This window comes from Oryx dammah, unplaced genomic scaffold (assembly GCF_014754425.2).
Source record: "Oryx dammah isolate SB20612 unplaced genomic scaffold, SCBI_Odam_1.1 HiC_scaffold_23, whole genome shotgun sequence".
NCBI classification, from domain to species: Eukaryota; Metazoa; Chordata; class Mammalia; order Artiodactyla; family Bovidae; genus Oryx; species Oryx dammah.
In genome coordinates, this window is record NW_024070207.1 from 123,546,753 (window position 1) to 123,569,754 (window position 23,002).

At 42.2% G+C, this 23,002-nt stretch overlaps 1 protein-coding gene across 3 annotated transcripts in view; it reads left to right on the top strand.

Annotated features, from left to right (window-relative positions):
- MID1 (midline 1) overlaps nucleotides 1–23,002 on the top strand; it is a 197,368-nt gene that overhangs the window by 35,111 nt on the left and 139,255 nt on the right. The window contains exons 1-3 of one of the 3 annotated variants that reach the window (XM_040266482.1): nucleotides 4,248–4,259; nucleotides 16,361–16,369; nucleotides 21,668–22,379. In XM_040266482.1, coding sequence (XP_040122416.1) covers nucleotides 21,720–22,379 — 660 coding nt within the window. In that variant the 5' untranslated portion in view covers nucleotides 4,248–4,259; nucleotides 16,361–16,369; nucleotides 21,668–21,719. Of the gene's footprint in view, nucleotides 1–4,247; nucleotides 4,260–10,611; nucleotides 11,072–16,360; nucleotides 16,370–21,663; nucleotides 22,380–23,002 lie in introns of those variants that run through there. The other 2 variants (XM_040266481.1, XM_040266480.1) reach the window with 2 other exon arrangements.

Below are 23,002 nucleotides of genomic sequence, written 5' to 3' on the forward strand. Positions count from 1 at the left end.
CTTTCTCAGTGAGTTTAAATCCATCCATCAAAGGAATTTACATGGTCTTTAAATATATGTTAATAAAATTGATTGAAAGCACTATATTAAAATTATTTTTTATACTTATTGAACATCAGGGAGAGAAGGAAGAATTTTTGCCAGTTTCCTTTGGCACGAAAACATACAAAAACCTCAACTTACCCAAATTTTGCCAAAAGAATTCAACCTATTAACCACAATTTTCTATATTATACTTTTCCAAGAGATCCAAAGAAAAAAAAGCAACATTTTGGATTAATGTGAAAATTGATTGTCTTGGATACAAATATACATTCAACTTCGATCTCTTAAATCTTCTCTGTTTACTATTAAAGGGGAAAAAAGATCTTTTTGTAATAATAATCGTAAGGAACAATGAAATTTGGGATTACCTAAGAATCTTCCAATTAGATTCAGGATACGGTTTGTAAGTTATGCAAGTAAAGTGGACTCAAGCATTTTAGGAATGTTTCAACAAGGACTTTTTTCTAAAAAAGGTTTGTGTTTGGAGTTCAGTTAACCAGAAAATTAAATTAACCGGAACTCTTCTATTTCCAGAGAATTTCAATTACTTGGAGTTTGACTGTACTTTTGTTGTAGTCTTGCTTCCCACGCAGATGTGAATTCCATGTTCTTTTTTTAAAATGTGTTTTATTGAAATATAGTTGATTTCCAATGTTGTGTTAATTTCTGCTGTAAAACACAGTGATTGTTATTTGTTTGTTTATACTTTCTTTTTCATATTTTTTTTCATTATAATTTCACAGAATACTGGATATAGTTGCCTGTGCTATACAGTAGGACCTGGTTGTTTATTTGTTCTATATATGATGGCTTGCACCTTCCATTTTCTGACTTATTTCTTGCAGAGTGCTTAAGGACAATGAATACCTTGAATGAACTTTTTGGTTTGGGATTTTAATTACTACTATTAATATATATCCATCTACATTGATATCTATAATCTGTATATAGAGAGATAGAAGCAGAGCTCCCTGGCAGCACTGTTTATGGTTAGAGAAATATGAGTAGATAATGCTTTCACTATGACTTGACTTCGATCTTTCTCTCCCAAGTATACTTTTCCCCTTTCAAACTTGCCATTTAGAACCGAGGAGTATTTTTTTCAAGACAGAACAATGTTTTCATCTCTGTTTCTTGAAGTAGTACACAGAAGGAAATGGCATCATGGTAAAAAGAATTTATAAGTGAAATTGGAATGTTTTGCTAAAGATAACCAGGAAGTAAGGAGTGAAAGCCCTCAAGTAGCACAGAGGCCAGATATCTTTTTTTTTTTTTTAATGCAGTCACTAAGCAGGAAATTCTGCTTGATTAAGAAGACGCTGGTCTTGATTTTCATTCACTGATTTTGAGGTCCCTTTTTTTTAATGGGTATATGTGTATACACACAAAACCCACAGATTTTATTCAGCCGGTTGATTGTTGGTGTCATTGTTAGCAGGACTCTTCTGATGAGAATGCAAAGTCTTAATGATAAAGAGGGAAATGGGTTCCCAAGTCTCAGCTCTGAAAGAACTTGGGATTGACCCACTCTACCCCGAACACGCCATCATTACCATCTCCAGCAAATTGTTGTAGGGTCTGGTATTTTGTTGTGTTTTCTTTTGATAACCCAGAATGAGAAAAGCTGCATACCACAGTGGCTAAGTAGGGTTTTGTGAGATACAGGGTAGACTCAGGGGAGAAAAATAGAGGTTTTGGAGTTGAACACTCCAGGGGGCTAATGTGCATAAAGGACCTGAGTTTAATCCTCAGAGCTGCCAGTCAGGATCATGATGAAGAAGCAACCATGCAAAGAATTGCCTCTGGATGCTGCTAGGCTGGGGCGGGCACGGGATGTTGGGCACCTCTCTTTAGACTGTGATGTTTTAGCCGTTGATACTGAGGGGAGGTTGCCTGGCAGTGACTTGGACACAACAAAGCACCCTTCTGGAAAGTCACCCTACCCTCGCCTTATACCTATTGCTCAGCACCCCAGGAGTGAGCAATTTCCCAATCTGTAGTCTAAGGAAGAAAATGAATAGAGTTGCTAAATGGAATACTTGCATCCATTTACCAGGGAGAGTCACTTGGTGGAATTTGTAATGGAATGAATAGATGTAGACAACAGGCAGAACTGTTTGGAGCCATGCCCTGAATTGTGTGTCTATTGATTTAAATAAGGAAACTACGTAACAAGGGATTATATGCCAGCAGTCCTTACCATAAAGCTGATAAATCAGACAGCAAAAATTATTTTGTATTTATTTTCAAAAGAAACATATCACCATTTGAAGATAGCTTAGCCACCTGGAAAGGTCACTGTTCTCAAAGCCAGACATTTTTTCATTAGTGAATTTTTAAGCCCTAGGTTGCACCTCAAGTACTGAGCCCTTTAAATGTCACCTTATCTTATATTCAAAAAGCCAGCTTCTTAGAAAATTTGATCCAATGAAAAGATAAAATGTGCAAGATGAAATGCACACTTATTAGCTTAAAATGGACCTTTTTTTTTAAGAGTCACATAATCCTAAAACACTAACAAACAAGACCCTAAGATCACAGCATTTGACATTATTTCCAGGGTAATATAGTGACTTCCCATTTTATAAATTACATTTATCATCTCTCTCTGAAATAGGACAAGGAAACCTATTTTGATAATGCAAGAAAAATCTCAGAGTTTCACCTGCCTTGAGAGAATTTTGGAAGAGTTTTTAGAAGCCTGATAGCATTTATAGGATTTGTTTTCATATGGATCACAAATATGTATATACTTTACATAATTTTGTACACAACTATCAAGCTGTAAAGAGTTTAAATCTTGGCTTTTAGGCCAAAAAGTCTTTGGGGTGGGGATAACACACTGAGAATTGCTGGCTACATAACCTGCTCTCTGCCCACCACTCTGTCCTCTCCTAAACCTTGTGTGTTTCTGGGTAGAGTGGTCAGCACCACCACCCAGACTCCCCAAAACCTTGCCTTGGTTTCTGCTGCAGCAGAAAAAAAAACCAAGGTTTTTTTCTCTCATGAAAGTTCCCTCTAGTCATCTCCCTTCTGGCCTCTTAAAGAGATGAGCTCTGATGATCATGATCTGACGGCCATTCCAATTCTCCCTAGCCAGTGAATTTCTTTCTGTTGAGATACCTTTTGTTAATGCCGTTATTGTCAGCAAGACCCCAACAGAGCTCTCAGGCGCTGGGACCGTTTAGTATTAATTCATCTTTGATCCTTCAGTCATGAAGCCCTGGCTGTTCATTTCCCCTGTGCTGTTTGCCTACTTCTTTCCTTTCCTTTCTGAAATTTCTTCTCCTAGAGAGACAAAAATGGGTAAGACCGGAGAAAACCAATGAGTCTTGAAATGTCTCAATTTCCTTCACACCCTTCTGTGTAACCCTAACTGCGTGTCCATGGTTCCTTTCAACTTTGAGTTAATATCCTGCCACTAAACACTGAGACATTCAGGGAATTCTAAGTACCATAGTTCCTGTTATTGGGGTTTTTTTTTTGGTCCACTGTGTGATGGCGACTTTCCTCTCTCAAATGGCCTTGCCCAAGTAAACAAAGAGGTCACTGATTCCCATAATTCATCATTTTGTCTTTTTATGTTAGAAATAGTCAAAGTTGGACCTTAATATCCTTGAAAAAGAGATCATTCCTTAAGGAAATCTGAAACTAAATATTTAACAGCCTGAGAGATTGAATCACAAGTCTCTGCTCAAACGCTGGAAAGTTTTATCCCGAAATCAAGATGTTCTTTGCTTGTTTACTGGCAGAGGAATAAGACAAAATATCAGCCAAAAGCCTCCACAGATTTGAGCAGAAATTACTCCTTAGCTAAAGCTGACCTGCACTCACCCTTCTGCCTTCTAGCAAGTCATCCTTTCTGTTTCCTTTGTTTTATGGTTCCTTGAAATTACCAGGTTTTCTCACCAGTTTCCCAGTTTATTTTATGTCTACCTCATTAAAATTCAGCTTCTCCCAGGGTATATACCTTTGCTGCCACATTCACTAGTGCATTCCCAGGGCCCCATCAGTGCCTAGTACACAGCAAAACCTCAGAAATACCCATTGAATGAAAAAAGTAATCAGAGAAATGACTTTCTCTCTGGGTGTGCTCCAAAATCATTTTAAAAGAATTTTTTTAATGCTTAAAGAAAGCCAAATGAATGTACATAAAGGATTCCTAATGTCATAAAAGTACAAAACTAGCTTACTCTTCCAATCTCTTAAAATGAGTTTAGGTTAAGAGTAGTGAAGAGTTAAAGTTCTAGACCAGATAAAGGCTGATTTGGGATGAATGAGGAAGTTATTAAGGATTAATGAAAAAGTCTGTTTGAGCTTCCCAGGTCCTACAGTGGTAAAGAATCCACCTGCCAATGCAGGAGAGACACAAGAGACACTGGCTTCAGTCCTTGGGTTGGGAAGATCCCTTGGAGTAGGAAATGGCAACCCGCTCCAGTATTCTTGCCTGGAAAACTCCATGGACAGAGGAGCCTGACAGGCTACAGTCCATGGGTCTCCAAGAGTCAGTCACAACTGAGTATGCTCACACACACTGGACAAAACCTACAGGTGGGGCTTACCTGCTCTCTGTCCGTTTTCTTGGTGTCAGCTGAGCTTAGAGGATGGTGGGGATAAAAGACATGGAACACTGTCTTATGAGCTCCTCTTACTTCTGGTCTTCCATGGTACAGGAGTCATTTGTGTCAAATTAGCTGGCTAGAGAGGATAAGATGGTTGGATGACATCTCTGATTCAATGGACATGAACTTGGGCAAACTCCGGGAGATGAGGAACAGGGAAGCCTGGCATGCTGCAGTCCATGGCGTCGCAAAGAGTCAGACACGACTTGGCGACTGAAGAGCAGCAATCGCTGCCTCTGCCATCACTGCTAGGAGGCCCAGTGGTGATCTCAATTCTTGGGACCACTACTGACCACGTCTTCAGGAGGAGATGGAAGTGTTTCTTGGGGAATAATTCTTCGTGGATGTCTTACGGTTCTTTACCCCTCATTAGCTGAGGTGCCGACTGCCTTTGTTCCAGGCTATCTTTCTAAGGATTTTTGTACAATGAATAGTCTTCAAAGGTCGAAAGAAAACATCTCCCTCCAGGGTAGAAAGCAGGATTGTCGCCCATTGTAATAAAGAACATGACGCCCTCCAGGGCAAATGCTGGGCTTGTTTGCTTGCAGTCCATTATCAAAGATGCAGGTTTCCAAAGCTTGGGGTTGCTCAGCTGGAATGTAAACCCTTGTGTGCGTCACTTATGCCTAGGCTGCCTGCTCCATGGGACCTGGGGACTTGTGAACAGGAAACACACGCTGCTCCCTGGGCCCTGACTCAGAAACATTGTTTGTCTAACTCAGGACTCTCGTGTCTTCTGCCAGCGCTTTTCAGGAGGCTAACTGATTAGCTTACAGGTAGCTTGAAACCCCTCACTGTTCTTGATGGTCCCCCATGCCCCACCCTGTGCCAAGGTCCTTTATTGCCTGCAAAATCAAAAATTCTGGCAAAGGATCCATGTGGGACTGAAAGCCCTTCCCTGAGGAGCAGAGAACTGCAGCCTCAAGACCATGGTAGGCAATCCAGTGGTGATAAATAGAGGTACGTCCAGGTCTAGGAAATCAACATTGTCTATATGAAGATGATTACGGAGTAATTATTGTAATAATAGGAATGCTAATTTATTACTCATAGACTCTTCCTTCACATAAGATACCATGAACGTTATTCAATGAATAAATGGATCAGTAGCCTTCCTGCCTCCAAACATGGTTTGAAGAGATTGCCAATGGAAAAAGAAAAAAGAAAGCTCATTTGTGTATTGAAAGAAGAATGGGAAGAGGTGATTCAGGACAAGAAGGGGAGGAGGGTATGAAAGGTACATTTTTGCCAAGCACTTTTAAGACTTTGTTTCATTTAATTCTCAAAGGACACTTTAATAAGCAAGCTCTAGAAAAATATGAAACGGCTCTGTGAATGTAAGGTCCGTTGGGTAGCTGGCTCCTATCCACCTCTGCTAGGAAATGGTGGATGCAGAGTTTGAACTCAGGTTTATCTGATTTTGAGGGACCCATTTCTCTGCACAACATCACACCGATGGCCTCATCCCAAACTGGGGCTTGCTGACAGCTCATCAAAGAGAAAGGTGGATGAAATGCATGGTCTAAAAGAGGAAAGCCTATTAGGTTCCTCTCTCATGGGTTTGCAAAGAGGTGAACACGACTTAGCAACTGAACAACAACAACTCATCTCACAATAGAAGGAAAAAATGGGGAAAGGGAAAAAGAAGAATACAAGGCAAATGTAGAGAAGAGGAAAAAAAGCCTGCAATTTTAGCTACAATGTCAGATAGGATATATTATTTACTGTTCTGAACCCCTTCAGCTTAGAAACTGCAATAATAACAATAATTATTCTTATTATGTAAGTCCATTAAACTAAACACTGATGATCTTATTAAGTGTATCGTTCTACTAGCATCTTTAGAAGAATTTGCATTGGAAGAAAACTATAAGATGATAAAAGCATGACTTGACAAAACCTGGCTGTTCTGTTAGTGCTAGCGAGTTAGCTGCAGCGATTGTTTCTCAAAGTAGAACCTTAGCTTCTCTGGGAGTTCTGGAAAGCTCTATGTAAAGGTTATCTTTAAAGTGTAAGAGCATGCTCTGAATGGAGCGTTTTTTCTTTTTTTTTTTTTTTGGTAAGAAAAAATTGATTTTCTTAGGAATATATGCTGTTAGCGCAGCTATCTAACAACAACAAGAAAAGAGTATTTTGTTTCAGATGGGGCAAAACATAGATCTAAAAATTTTAAGTGGGTCATGATTTGAAAGGGGAGTGATTAGTGTGATTTAAAGCAGTTTTAATTTTATACTTTAAAACTGTGTGTGTGTGTGTGTATGTGTGTGTGTGTGTGTGTTTTAATGATAACCTAATTTTACTGCCCCAGACTTAAAGATTTCTCGCTGCCTGGCAAACTAGTTCATCCATTAGTACTGAAATTGATTCAAGGTATTTGTGCTCAAATTTCTCCCAAGAAGCCTCCCGCCTTTGTTCTGTAGGGACACCCAGTTCCGACACTGTTCTTAATATCCTGTTTTCGTTTGTCAGCCCTCTTGTCCTTTTCAATGCCCTGTTCCCATGTTCCCTGTCTGTCTCTCATGTGGTGCTTTACAATAACATTTCAGAACAAAAGAGTCCCTCCTCTTTCTGTTGCCTTTAAAAAAAAAAAAAAACCACTTCGTTCAAAAAACCACTTCGTTCCCTGACTGTAGGGCTTGAGTGATCACGGGAAGTATTGAAAGCATGTTCTTCATCATAAGAGTTAACCAGGAGTTGTAAAGGAGGGTTACTTTTAATTTTTTAAGATGGCAAAGTGGCTTCAGGGTCTTGTGAACACAAGGATTTTGTGTATGGCTGACTTTGAAGTGGAGAGTAAAAGCAGTTTCCTTTGAGAAGAGGAACTATGATATTGGAGATAATTCCCCTGTCTATTCTTAGAATAAGAATTAGTTACTGTGTAACATTGTCATTACCTGAGGACACAGTTGTGTGTGTCATGTCCTCCAACCTAAAAGTTGGGCGTTGCCATACTGGCCATCATCCACACCTATCTACTGATACATTTTCCTCCTGGTGAAAAGACACAGGAAGGGGAGAGTGTACAAGAGGCAAGGGTTTTTCTAGGTAGAATTTTCTTGCAAAAATGCAACTCCACTGGTCTTGTCCTTCAGAGACTAGACCTCTTAGATGGTTTTGCTCATTTTGGGGTCACCTCTTTCAGATATGAGTGACAGATTTTGGGGGTCACTTTTAAAAGTTGGTGTGTTTCAATTTTTCATGTAGAAATTATTGACAGGTTTCTGTTTTTGCATGCAGGAAGGAAAGTTTTTTCTCATGCAGGACAGATGCTGTGACCAAGAGGTATATGAAGAGTACTAGCAAGTCCCAAGGAATTTTGCAAAGGTGCTTTTATACCCATATGTGTGTGGGTGTGTACATATATATCCACATGCATGTGTCTGCTGCTGCTCCTGCTAAGTTGCTTCAGTCGTGTCTGACTCTGTGTGACCCCATAGACGGCAGCCCACCAGGCTCCCCTGTCCCTGGGATTCTCCAGGCAAGAACACTGGAGTGGGTTGCCATTTCCTTCTCCAATGGGTGAAAGTGAAAAGTGAAAGTGAAGTCGCTCAGTCGTGTCTGACTCCTAGCAACCCCATGGACTGCAGCCTACCAGGCTCCTCTGTCCATGGGATTCTCCAGGCAAGAGTACAGGAGTGGGCTGCCACTGCCTTCTCCAATGCATGTGTATATATGGTTCCAAAAGCTAACTGCATTGTAGGTATACATGGGATTTTATATAGACATAGAAGTAGTTCTCTGAATGTATGTGGAAGTGCCTACTGTATTCTCAATACCCTTGGAAAAGCATTTAGGAAAGCCAGTATTGGAGCCCTTTTTATCTGATTAATTTCACAGGACTCAGTGGCCTCCATTTCTGCCACCACCACACTGTTGGGTCTGCTCATCCAGAAGGTTCAATTTAGATTTAGATTTCTGTCAGGAGACTAAATGTGACACATTCTCACTCCCTTCTTTCTCTTTCAAGTCTGCTCTCTCGGCCTTCAGAACCAAATTCTTCCCTGACACCCAGTACAACACAGACCTGGAAAACATCAGTCATTCTCAATTTAGTGTAAAATAGGTTCCATTTGTCTTTAAAACCGGATGCTTTCTTTCTTAACATAAACTGGAAAAACTGAAATATCGGCATCCCCCTGACAGTGGGAAATTTCCTGTCGAGGTGGTCGGATTGTGCACTCTAGAAGATGATAGAATTTGTTGTTGTTTATCATTTTCCTTGGTTTTGTGGGACAGAGTAAATGTTTCCTGATGTCTCAGGCTAGTTTTTCCACAACAGCGCCAAAATGTCTCAGAGAAATCTTGACAATTTTACTGTTGTTTTAACAAAAGCAGTCCTTTCAAATCTCTTGATGAATAGGTCTTTCCAGTTCTGTTGGATGATGTACATGTGTCCCTTCCATGAACAGTGAGGACTCCTTTGGGAAGTCATTTGTAGGTGAAATTGAGTAGCCCCTTTGTTTATTGTTAAAAGACAAACAAAATTATGGTTTGTAGAGACATAAGTCTAGAAAATGTATGTTTGCGTTTTTATGTCCAAACATGCGAGCGAGGCATACTTTGGTTTACCATGAGGGGTGCAGTGGCATGAAAGTAGGTGTTACATTGTGCAGCCCAGGTGACACAGGGAAGCCGTTCTTGCCTGCTGCTTGCCCTTTATCAAGATTGTTCTCTAGGGACCTCCCTCGTGGTCAGGTAGTGAGGACTTCACCTTCCAGTGCAAGGGTTGTGGGTTTGATCCCTGGTCAGGGTGCTAATACCCCACATGCCTCATGGCCAAAAAACCCAAAAACATAAAACAGAAGCAATATTGTAATGAATTCAATTAAGGTTTTAAAAATGGTTGACATCAAAAAAATAATTTAAAAAATGTTTGATGGACTTTGACATCAAAAAATCTTCTTTAACCTTCTTGGGTTGAGTCCAAATATCTGGTTGATAAATTGAATTGTGCAGGTTTGCAACCAATGTAGGTTTTTAATATTCTTTTTTTGTTTTTCACACTTTCCTGATGATTTACTTTCATTGTAATTTCTTGCCTTGTGCAGCGTGATAAGCAACATCCTTGAAAGAACTGCAGTGCAGGGCAAGTTTTTCTTTTTTTTTTTTTGCTTTTGGGAAGACAACTTCCCTTTCTTCCTTCAGACAATCAGTTTTTAAAAGATTACTTTCCATTCTTGATTCACTCTTTCTTTGCCATTCTGGAGAGTGAAATTTGGGACACTCATTGCAGATTTGTTGTGTGTATGTGTTTATGTTTGAATTATATGTACATATGCCTGCAGTACAGCAGACCCAGGTTCAATCTCTGGCCCGGGAAGATCCCCTGGAAAAGGGAATGGCAACCTACTCCAGTATTCCTGCCGGGAAAATCCCTTGGATAGAGGAGCCTGGCGGGCCACAGTCCATGGGGCCACAAAGAGTCAGACACAACTGAGCAGCTCTAACTTTTGTATATACATATACACATATGATACGCCTATATGATATGCATGTACACAATATGTATACAATATATGTATGCATAATATCTATACATATGTATGTATATATGTAAAGCTTGCTTGTGAGTGTATGCACATATGTGTATATTTTATAGGTATAGTTTCAGTTGTTTATCAGGATGACAGATTATGATTTAGATCTCTCTTTCTCAAAGAAACAATGACTGCTTTATTGTGTCTATACAAGAGATCATGACTCCTGATATAGCATAAAAAAAAAAAACTTCTTCTCGATAGTGTATTTTAATTCAAAAGATAGATGCAAGGTAATACATATATTATTTAAAAAAAATAACAAAGCAGTGTCCTGAGCATAATGTGATCAGGTACTCAGAAGGAGGCTGAGAGGTTCAAAATGCAAGGGAGTCCTGTGCCCGTTGGTGACCCCGGGCAGTGGGCAGGCATGACTCCCATTGGCAGTGTACAAAGCTGGCATCCGGCGCTTAGCCGTCGGACACTGACCCGCTCTTGATCCCTGTGAGCAGTGAGGGTACAGATCCTAGTGGCAAATCATGCTTTAGGGGTGGAGGGACTAGGCAGTGGGTATTGACCTGACCCGAGCTGCGTTTTCATTTGGTTCAGATGAGCACTGAGTGGGCTAGGGCCCAGGGGAGCCACGACGGGGTCCGAGGAAAGGGCAGTTTGAAAAGCCAGAGAGAGTTTTGATTCTTCAACTCAGCAAGCCTGGCGGGGTGGATGAGGTGGAGCTGGCCTTCCTGGAATTGTCGCGTCGATTTTCCTGTTGTGTTTCACTGTTGACGCGCTCACAGACATACAGGACCGCTCCGGCACTGCCTGCCACCCACCATCTGGTCTCGGTGGCCTGTGTGTCATTTCGTGGGTCCCCCTCCTCTGCCTACGGCGATGTTTCTTCAAAAAGAACTAGGGTGCAGTCCATTGGTGGGTATTCAAGGCAATCTTTTCGTAAGAATCTGTGGAGATGCTAAAAGAACTCTTTTGGACAACTGTGCTGTTTCCTGTTTTTAATCTGTTTATCCGTCTTTCAGTAGGATGAATGGCATTTCTGAGACTGTCGAGGGGGTTTCTTCACTCTTAAGACAGGGCAGAATCAAGCAGTTGTTCCTGGAGAAATCAGGATGGGTTTTTTTTTGCATTGTCATTTGTGTCTTTTTGCTTATCTGCTTTATAAATGAACTCCAGAAGATGTATTTAAGCATTCTGTTAAGTAAATTTGGAAGACTAGGTTTCAATTAAAATAACCAGACAGTGTGACCTAGCTCCCATTTCTCCTTAATTTTTATCATTAAAGCCTGCATATCCCTAAAGACATCTGCCAGGCTTCCAAGTGATTCTTTTCAGGAATGTTCATTCATTATTAATCAGGTTGTGTGGGCAAGAGAGTATGTGATTATTTTAAAGAATGTCCTGGAGATCCAATTACTAAAAAATGAGCGAGTTCTAGACAGATGTGGATGGACAGAAAAGGGTTTGCGAACAGATTAATTCAATTTGCATGAATTCCACTAGGTGGGTGTTGACTGAAATTAAAAATCTTTCCTGATTCTCAGTTCAGGTATCAGGTAAAACATTTTTAACTCCAGCACTCCTTAGAATACAGATGAAATGACAACTGATTAAAAATATCTCTTGTCCTCATTAGTTATTTTAAAACTTGGGGCTAGTGCCTCAGTGCTTATCTGCTTGTCACTTTTTGTTTTTCCATCAGTTCCTCTGGTCCCCTACAATTTGGTTGGCAGAAATTTTCACTTGTCTGCTGTGATGAAGTGGATGAATTTGTGTGCTGATGGTTGGAGGTTAGCCACAGTGATACTTCAGAGGGATTCCCTTTAGAAGGTCATGGGATCACTTTTTTCACCCGTTCCTACTCAATGTATTATTTCTACTCTTGCTTTAAGAGCCTTTTTGCATTTTGACTGTTCTGTGCTGTAACTTGAGGTGGGATAAATTGTGGTATTAGTTTCTAGGCTTTCAGGTTGACTTTACGTTCAATTGGAGCTCCCTTGATCCCTCTTTCCATCCTATGGTTCTCTTTTATTGTGCATTTACTGACTCACCTGCTTCTCAAATCAGCCAGGATTCTAATGAGTAAAATAGTATTTGGGTAGTGTTTTTTACTGTGTGGTATTTATAACTCAAAAGTGAAAAACTAAACCAGGATAGAATATGCAGATATTGAGTGCTTGTATTATGTTTTAAAAATACTTGGTTTGTGGTGAATTCATCTGAGGTGGAGCTCTCAGTTTTTACTGAGTTTCTGTTAGATCATGTTTGGGGTTTGGAGATGCAGTTTATCTGACGTGAGACCAAGTCCTTTCTGAGTTTAGTCTCTTTTGCAAATCCTGCCTCACCAACTGAGGTTCAGTTTCAGTATTCTCCAATTCCCAAGTTTTTAGTCCTCTGAAAGTCTGTATTTCTGCTGATCCAAGATGAAAACATTATTCCACAGTCCTTTAAAAAATACTCCACCTATGGCTCTGGAAAAGAGAGAATCCCGTAGCAAAAATTCAGATGGCAGTAAGTCTGCTCAGTCTTAATTACTTATGTGAAGAGAGAGAACAGGAAATTGACTTGATCCTGTTTCTGAAATTTATGACTCTTGAAGAAGTAAATGTATGCATAGCATTTCCGAAGCTGTCTCTTTTTTTCTGATACTTTTAGGAATTTCCTTTTCCAAAGCAGTTTTAGGTGATTTGGTGTAACGTTGTGTAGTTTTGACGGTGTTTGTCCTCTCAGTTGCATTTTGGTAAAACATCAAGCTTGGTTTCCATATGCCAGAGCTATTTATGGGGAGAGATGGAGGAAGTGCCTTGCAAATCATCTGTGCAGTGGCTGAGAGTGACCTAATATTAACAATTGACCACAGGCCACCCAGTGTTGGTATCCAAGTTTCTTCCTTGGTCTGGTGACTCATTAATTTCCCTCATGGTGATGGCTTTCAGAACTGTACAAAGTGAGGGCCTAAAAGTAAAATTATAGGTGGCTAAAATGCATGTTCTTTTTCACAGTCTCCAAATGAGAAAAGTGATTACTTTTGATGGAGTATGCAGGCATGACATAGAATACCTGTAGGGAAGTATTGAGAGTGGATTTACCTTATGATTAAGACACCAATGTCTCTATTAAGAGAAATTGGGAATTAAAAAGTCAGGGATAATGTGCTAACAATTGTGTGCATGCAAAGTCGCCTCAGTCATGGCCGACTCTTTGCGACCCCACGGACTGTAGCCCACCAGGATCCTTTGTCCGTGGGATTCTCCAGGCAAGAGTGTTGGAGTGGGTTGCCATACCCTTCTCCAGGGGATCTTCCTGACCCAGGGATAGAACCCGAGTCTCTTAAAGCAGGTTCTTTACCATTGGAGTCACTTGAGAAGTTCACAATTTAATGTCTCCTTATTCTAGCAGGTGATTGAATTCATAGAATGCCCTTGGTCTAGAGATTCCTTGGTCACTTCTTGATTTATATATATATATATATATATGGGTGAAATTCCCATGAGACTTTGAACTGGAAAGGCTGCTCATCAACTTTGACTAGGGATTAAACTTTGCAGTGCATGCCATCTTCACAGGGGTCCTAGGTGTTTCTTCAAGGTGCAGGTTATCTTTGTCATAGCAGAAGTCAGGAGAGACTACAAGGACTAAAGCTGTGAAATCCTAAAATGAGCTACTGAGCAGGATGGTGGGAAGGCTTGTGACAGCAGAGGCAGGGAGTTAAATGTTTTCTTTGCGTTATCTTGTCAGATGAATAGTTTTGCCTCTTACTTCAAAGCAGAAGGCAAAAAAGATGAAACCAACATATATGAACCCTCTTAACTTCTGTCTCCCTGCTTTAGCACATTGATCCGTAAGGGCACTCCTGCTGAGTTCAGCCATCTCCCTTCTCGAGCCTAATACCATATCTGAATTCTTTCAGTCTCAATGACCTTGTCTTCTATTAGGAACTTTCTCCTCCCGTTTCTTTGCTTCCATATCCTGTACCCTGGACAAAAGAAGGCCTTTCTCCCTCCAGGAAAGTCCTCTTCCTGGAATGAGTGCTGGTTAAAGATGATGATACCTGGAGCCCAGAGGGAGCAGTGGCTTCTTCCGAGGCACTGGGTCAGCCAGCTCACCATAAGCATCCCTGGGTGTCCAGGTGCAGTCTCTCTACAGTGCTCACTGCTAGCTCTCCTGCAGGCTTTCTATTGATGAAAGTGAAAGTGAAACTCACTTAATCATGTCCGCCTCTTTGCGAACCCATGGACTGTAGCCCACCAGGCTCCTCTGTCCGTGGAATTCTCTAAGCAAGAATACTGGAGTAGATTGCCTTTCCCTTCTCCAGGGGATCTTCCTGACCCAGGAATCGAACCCAAGTCTTCTGCATTGTATGCAGATTCTTTACCAGCTGAGCCACCAGGCTGACTGGTGATGAACTTTCTGTTGATCTATAGATGATTTTTCCTTAACTCCCAAAGGCATGAGTGTCTTATATCCAACTTGTATCATGCAGAGTTTTGAAGGGGGAGGTAGTCTTTTGGCTCAGGCTATCCATTCACAGTTGGCCTCAAATTTTGACTATGAATGTTACCTCCATGTGAGATTCATGTTTGTGCTCACACATGCCTGCCTATATCAGTCCCAGGGCTAATCTGATTCTATTGAATGAATGATGAAAGAAGATGACTCATTTAAACCTGCGACTCATTACTGATCACTCTGTTGGGTACTAGGAAATACTTCTTTTAAATAAATATTTTAGTTATTTTGTGAAGAGGATAGTTGTTTTGTTTTGTATCTTTCAGCTACAGCTTTACTTGGCTAATGGTAAACATGTAAGACATGTCACGCTATTTAGAGCCGTCTTTTAAAACGTTCTTCTTGTGGAATGTGAAATCCCTCAATACCATAGTGGCCAGGGCTCTTCGGACCTCTTGGAAGCTTGTCTCTCATTTTTTTTTTTTTAAAAAAAGCAGAAAACAAAAGAAAATGGAGCAGGAAACAAACAAAAAAATGTGACAAGAGAAAAAAATGATTTGTGCTAGGAAGAAAAGCAAAGACAACTGCTAAGAGCAGAAAATGGTCCCATTTCCTGGGTCTCTGGTACAGGAGGTGAGTGATTGGGACTAAGATTAAAAAAGCAGCTTGGGAGAAAATTGGGCAAGATTTTTAAAAGATAAGATGTCAGGATTGAGACTTTGGGCAGCAGGGAGCTGCTCAAAGTTTTGTGCCTTTAAGAGAAGTCACCAGACGAAATGATGATGCCAAAGCATGTTGCAAAGGTAAAACTGAAAGACAAAAAGTGGGAGGCAATAAGTCAAATTAGGAGGTATTTTTGTTCTTGTGTGGGGTTTGTTTTTGTTCGTTTGTTTTGGGCAATAGTGTGGGAATGCAGTAAAAATCTGGATCAACACAGATGCAGTAAAAACAGAGAAGTCAAAGAACTACTAAGATTTGGTATTTACGTGTCTTGGCTAATGATTTGGATTTGAGGAAAGGTGAGTGTATGGTTTCCTATTGATGCTGTGACAAAGCTTCATGGCATTAAAGAAGAACACTGGGAGTCGTTAAATATGACACTGGTCTCACTGGGCTATAATTAAAGTATATCTACAAGGCTATATACCTTCTGGAAGTTCTAGCTGTGGTCCCCATCTTTTTTGGCACTAGGAACCAGTTTTATGGAAAATAATTTTTCTGTGGACCAGGGTTGGGGGATGGTTTCAGGATGATTCAAGTGCATTACATTTATGGTACACTTTCTCTTAGTATGACATCAGCTCCATCTCAGATCATCAAGCATTATATCCCAGAGGTTGGGGACCCCTGATCTAGAAGATAATCTGTTTATTTTCTGTATCTTCTGGAGGCTGCCCATATTCCTTGGCTTATGGCCTCCTCCCATCTTCAAAGCAGTGTCTTATCAGGTCTTTTTCAAGTAGTGTCATCTGACACTTTTCTCTTACTTCCCATTTCCACTTTTAAGGACTCTCATGATTATATTGAGTCCCACTGGATGATGTAGGCTCATCTCCTTGTTTCAGGGTCAGCTGCTTAGCAGCCTTAATTTCCATCTGCAACCTGAACTCCCGTTTGCTTTGTAAGATAGCTTTGGTGGGGCAGGGGCATGATTCTGCCTACCCCGAGAGGGAGGAGTAGAAAATGAGGCAAGCCTCTGAGTTGTGCTAATCAGGAGAATGGAAGCACCATGAGGAGATACCAGGAGGCTTGGAGGGCAGATAGGTCTGAGACAGAAGCTACTGAGTCTCATGAGATGCACCCTGTAAGTTGAGGTGCTTATAGTAAATGAAGCAAGGTACTGTCCATGCTATGAGATGGTGCTGTGAGAGTCTCGCGAGCCTAGGAGTCAGAGAGGGCAGTACATGGATGAACAAACAACCTGGACAGCTTTTTGATGGAAGGTAGGCTGGCCCTTTTCAAAACTCCTAGGCTTTGTGGCTCAGCTGGTAAAGAATCTGCCTGCCAATGCAGAAGACTCAAGAGATGCTGGTTCGATCCCTGGGTCAGGAAGATCCCCTGGAGTAGGAAATGGCAACCTGCTCCAGTATTCTTCCCTGGAAAATTCCATGGACAGAGGAGCCTGGTGGGCTACAGCCCATGGGGTTGCAAAGAGTCAGAGGTGACTGACTGTACATGCACACACACACAAGCTTGGCTTAGCTGGAGGAGAAGTCAGATGTGTTTAGAGAAGAAAACCAGAAAAGCCCCATCTCAGTGCTACACAAAATGGGGAAGGGGAGGTAAAGGAGGCAGGGAGAGGTGTGGAAAATAAATATCTGTTTATTCATTTTTCATTTTAAAGAAGTGCTTTCCTCAGAAGTCTTGAGTCTGTAAGAAAGGTTTTTGAAAAGATCTCTGGTGTCCAGTGCTTCCCAGGATCCAGTGCTTAGCTGCATCCTGTGACTCTATCACTGAGGGCTGTGATTGGAGAGAATTGGAGAGAACATCTGTGGGTGCTACTTCAGGGACACACAGCTAAGAAAGAGCAGAGCTGTGGATCAGACTCCATTGTCTGGCCACCTGGCCGACTCTCTCCCCTCACTTTTCTGTGCCCTGTTATGGACCATAAATGGTGGACGAGCAGAGGTGTGAAATGTGAATTGTTTTTCATCCCTGGTTTGTTGCAAAGGTTCCCACGATGACCGACATCCTCCTCTGAATGAGAACCAATCAGCCCATTCAGAAAAATCTTGAGCTATAGCATTTCCTGACAGTGATATGCACGTCTGATTTCCTTCCATTGTAGTGAAGGCTAAGAGTCAATGTCTCTCTCTCTCTCTTAATTGGAGGCCTGGAAATTAAATTGCAGGAGTTCAAAAAAGAAAAAGATAACATTTTGCACAAAATCTACTCCCACTCCCATATCTCTGTGTGTTTGATGACCCCCTCTTCATCTTTAAAACCCACCTTGCATGTTGCCTCCTTCAGGAAGCTTCTACATCCTCTTCTCCCCCAGTCTTTTGTTATGTTGGATGACAATTTGTTTTTTCTCTGCCATAATAGACCATAAGATCACTGAAGGTGGAGGGGGGCGGGCAGGTGTTACCATTAGTTGTTCCAAGACCCCTTACCTAGAGGGAGTTCACTATTTGGTGAAAGAATGAATGGCATTTTCATGTCTCAAAAAAAAAAAAAAAGATTATTTTAAAGAAAGCTAGAAAATAAGCCATGCCATTTTTTTTTAAAGAGAAGGGAATGGCATCTGTGCTTAGTGGTAATATATTGTTGAGTGGTTTCACGAGAATATCGCTACCATGGGAAAATCTGGATAAAAGTAATAAAAATGAGATCTGCTGTAGACAGCAAATCAAAATCCCTTCCTTTCTGGCAGCCTACAGGCCAGAGGTTCAGAAAAATGGCCAAATCTCACTTTGCATCTCGACATTTTGTCATCACTTAATACAATTAACCTAAAGCATTTATAGTGTAGATACTTGTATAAAGTGCCACGCCAAGCGCCAGGGCAATAAAAGAAAAAATGATCCATTTCTGAGCGGCTGCTATTAAATCATTCTTCGGTAAATTCCCCCTGAGGACTTGACTCACATCGTGTCCATGGATGGCAGGGTAGAATCCTGTCGTCTGGCATTTCCCATTAGCACTTGAAACTTGTATGTGCTTGTTGAGGTCTTATCCTGCTGGCGTGGCTATTGTTGCCCGTGCAGCATTTTATTCATACCTCTCTGAAAGTGCTCTTCATTTCTATTTTGTTGACTGTACATGTCTCTGTCTTCTAAAATACGGGTCAGCAGAATAAGATATGTATGCCAAATCCAGCTTGCTACCTGATTTTGTAAATATAATCCCATTGGACAGCCATGATCATTCATTTCTGTATTGCATATGACTGCTTTTGCCTGCTACAGTGGCAAAATTGAGTCATTGCAACAGAGACTGTCTGGCCTGCAGTACCAGAAACATGTACTGCCTTGGCCTTGATAGAGAAAGTTTGCTGACCTCTGTTCTGACATATTGAGAGATTATTGAAAGCAAGGGTTATGTTTTAGTGTTTCTGGGTTCAGCCCCAATGTTGGTACTTATTTTAACTCAATCAATGAATGTTCGAGTCTTAATGTGTGTGAGGCACTGTTTTAGGTGCTGGTGGTATGTCCCTCAAAGAGCAAAGCAAAGTCTGTGCCCTCCTAGAGCTTGATACTCTAGTGGTGGAGCCATGGGGAGAGATGGAGCAGTGAACAAACTAATAGACCATGTTGGTGAATGTTATGGAAGGAAACAAATGGAGATGGGGAAGACAGGTTGCCATGATGGGTAAATGGGTGGTCACAGTGGGAGTAGGGGAATTCATTTCATGTGGGTTCACGAAGAAGGTGATGAGCAGAGAGTCATTCCAATGACCTTGCCAAGGGGAGGCAGGACATGCGTGGTGCGTTTGAGAGATCGCAAGGAGGCTATGTGCCCAGAGCAGAAGGGCTGGCGTGGGAGGAAATGAGGTCACTGTCTGAGTCTGTGTTTTCTAGGGCTGGTTTTATTCTATGAACTTCTCCCTAAGTGAGATGGGAAACCCCTGGAGGCTTGAGCAGAGGCGAGGCAGGCTCTGTCGTGTGTTAACAGGCTCTTCTGAGTGGAGGATATACTATGGGGGGTGGGGGGCAACAGTGAGAAGAAGCCAGGAGACCATGTAGAAAAATACTGTGAGCATCCAGGTAGGGGAGGATGTTGGCTTGGCCCATGATCATAGAGGAAAGGAGATGAGGAGGAGGCCTGATTCCAGTTTCTCGAGCTAGCTCACTATCTAGCATTCAGTAAATGTCTCTTGGATAAAATTTCTGTGTTTCCCTTGAGGTCCACAGTGGAATCCCCTCTAGAAATTCTGACTGTGCTACTCTGGGATGAAATTCTGCCACCTGCCTAAAAATGCAATCATCAAAGCTCTCCAGACAAGCTCAGTCCTCTGGTGAGATCTATCAGTAGGTGTTCTTGTTTCCCCTGCCAACATAGTAGACCAAGGGATCTTACCTTTTTCCTTTACTTGACATGCTTCTGCTGATGGTAAGTGAGAAGACATTTGATTGAGAGATTATTCTGTTTTCCCACGATTAACCAAAATGAGGATTAATGGGTAAAACCTTTCAATTTATTCTAAGCTATCTGTAGGAAGGAGTTGGCCAGGACTGAGTGCAGATCATAAGTTTCTCAAAACAGCAGCCCTGGGCTTTCCATTGCAGGTCGTGGAATGATAAGCAACCTTTAATATTTCAAATCTCAGCTGCCCGTTTATCCTTTATTATATAGTTAATATCAGAAGATGGCTAGAGAGGTTTTTAAGATGCCAGGCTTCTATGAAGCCGGCAGTTCTTTAATTTTTCACAAGGTCGGCACATCCTTTATGCTTTTAATGATCAGCTACCATTCGGTTGATAACAAGATGAGCATTGGTTTAACCACAGCACACCATGGTATTTCTGAGGGATGCTGTTTCAGAGAGGGTGAGGGCATTCTAGAAACAGCGAATTTTGTAAATAAATGGAGGTGTGAATACAAAAAGGCTGATTGTCAGAATCACTAAACAGAGCTTCGGATGTGAAGCCTTCCCATGAATCTGGCTGAGAAAACCCCCTGGAGGGTGATTTGAACATCGCCTCCACTGGGTGAACTGCACTACTGGGTGAACGGCACGATTCTCCCACAGTCCGCAGCGGGCTGCATCTAATGTGCCCGTCACTGTTGCGCAGACCTCTGCTAATGGCCTTGAAAGGGAGAAGGTTCAAAGAGGCTTGGTTCCCAGGCCTGCTAATGAGCATGAGGCCTCTTCCCTCTTAATGAGCCAGGGTTTATGTGGGATTCTTTGCCCTCCCCTTTTTGAAGGGAAGGCAGGCGAGAGTTCACAAAAGCAGCAAGTCTTGCCGTCAAGGGGAGCGTGCAGCTGGGCCACCCGAAGACAGCCTGGAGGGGAGCAACAAAGCTGCCCGAGGTCGTGCCCAGGCCAACGTGGCTCTGAGTGTGAGGCTGGACTCCTGCGAGCCCTGCCTGTCGCTGGCTACAGTGACAAGCCCTTGATGGGAGATTTTAGGCTGGAAGGGTTGCTTATGGTCCATCGGCAGCCCTTTAAATTTCCTCGGTGGAGCGCAACTACCTTCAAGTGCTTTCTAAACTGTAATTGTCACCATTGTTATAACTTAGCAAATGAATATTGTAGCCACTACAATCCTTGTTCTCATGAACCACATTGTTAGTACTCACTGGTCCTCAGCTCACCGCAGCCGCTAAAAAGGCCCCCAGATATTTTTCTCCACTTCTCTCTGCCCACCCACGTCCCACTGCTGGATTAAACAATAGAATTATTCAGAAGAGTAACAAATACATGCCAGAAACGTTGCCTCTATCACAATCATCTTTGTGAAAGTCACTTGTTTTTTTTCTTGGGGGTGTATATGGGAAACTAACATCCCCGGTTGCAGCGTTATGATTGCCAGTGAAACCACGCAATTGATTTCATACACATTTCACTCCCGCTTCTACAATAACTGCCTTTCTCCTCTGAAGCCTGGTTCGGTATCACAGAGTAGCAGCCCTTAAAGCACATATACTTAACGTGTCAACTCATAAATGCAAGGTCGTGAAAGACTCTGTAGTTCATTAATTACTGTTTCTACGTTTTTGTTTTAAAAAAACAAGGAAAACTTGGTCATAACACAATAAGATTATTGTGATTAGATATGGAAATTATAGTTTCAAGAACTTGCCAGTTTGGAGGGAGTCCCTTTAAAGAACAAAATTGCAAAAAAAAAAAAATACATTAAATTTTAAAAAATGCTGCTTTTGGCGACAGGAACCTTGAGGAGATGTTAGCTGATATGCTGGCTTTGGGTGTTCTCCCCCCACCCCCACCCCCGCCCCCCGCCTTATTTCCCCAGTGAATAGAGAATTATTTGGAATGTACACACATTTACCCTCCCGTGACCTGTGTGTGGAATTATTCTGAGATGCACTCAAAGCTGACAGCCCCCCATGGCTGACCCCCTCACGCCTAATCACATCTTACGTTCTGTTTCCAGATAGCTGATCAGCTTCCTTGGATTTTGCTGATGACCCAGGAGAGCTTTGCCTGAAGATGGAAACACTGGAGTCGGAGCTGACCTGCCCTATTTGTCTGGAGCTCTTCGAGGACCCTCTTCTGCTCCCCTGCGCACACAGCCTCTGCTTCAACTGCGCCCACCGCATCCTGGTGTCACACTGCGCCACCAACGAGTCCGTGGAGTCCATCACCGCCTTCCAGTGCCCCACCTGCCGACATGTCATCACGCTCAGCCAGCGAGGTCTAGACGGGCTCAAGCGCAACGTCACCCTCCAGAACATCATCGACAGGTTCCAGAAAGCTTCAGTGAGCGGGCCCAATTCCCCCAGCGAGACCCGCCGGGAGCGGGCATTCGACGCCAACAGCATGACCTCGGCTGAGAAAGTCCTCTGCCAGTTCTGTGACCAGGATCCTGCCCAGGACGCCGTGAAGACCTGTGTCACTTGCGAAGTGTCCTACTGTGATGAGTGCCTAAAAGCCACTCACCCGAACAAGAAGCCCTTCACAGGCCACCGTCTCATTGAGCCCATCCCGGACTCGCACATCCGGGGGCTGATGTGCCTGGAACACGAGGATGAGAAGGTGAATATGTACTGCGTGACCGATGACCAGTTAATCTGTGCCTTGTGTAAACTGGTCGGGCGGCACCGAGATCATCAGGTGGCAGCTTTGAGTGAGCGCTATGACAAATTGAAGGTTAGTCTTATCCGCCTTAAGCCAAACCCCTTTGTGCCAGCAAATGTCATGGAAAGAAAAAGTGTATTCACTGCTAGCTACGTGGCAGGTGAAGGTTGTCTCTTCGCCTTTTGTTATCTGATTCGTTATAGCATGTTTTTTTGGCAGCCTGGCCATGTTACACAATAAGAGTATCTTGTAAAAGTTGACTGCTGCTTGTAGTGTTAGCGTTGTCAAGGTGAGAGTGAATTCGGAAAAATCTGGATTATTTTCAGTCCTTGTAGTTGAGAGAGAGCAGGAGAGAGAGAGCGAGCGAGCAAGAAGGAATAGCAGATAAAATCTGGGTTTAGCATTTGTGGGGGCATTTATTTTCCTCACTCATTTCACTGGCATCGTACGAGTATCTAGTTACTGCCCAAACAAAGAAGAGAGGGAAGAGGAATGCCTAGAGCAAATGTGGGATTTTAGAGGACATGTGACCTTTTATTCCCGGAGTAAATGATATCTAGCTTACTGGTGGACTGGAGTGTTCCAGTTGTCTCGGATTTACAAAAGAATTTCTTGTCGTGGAAGCTTTTTAACCCAGTAAGGGTAGGGGCAAGCATGTTTAACTTCATTTTTACCCTGGAACTCCGAACCGAACT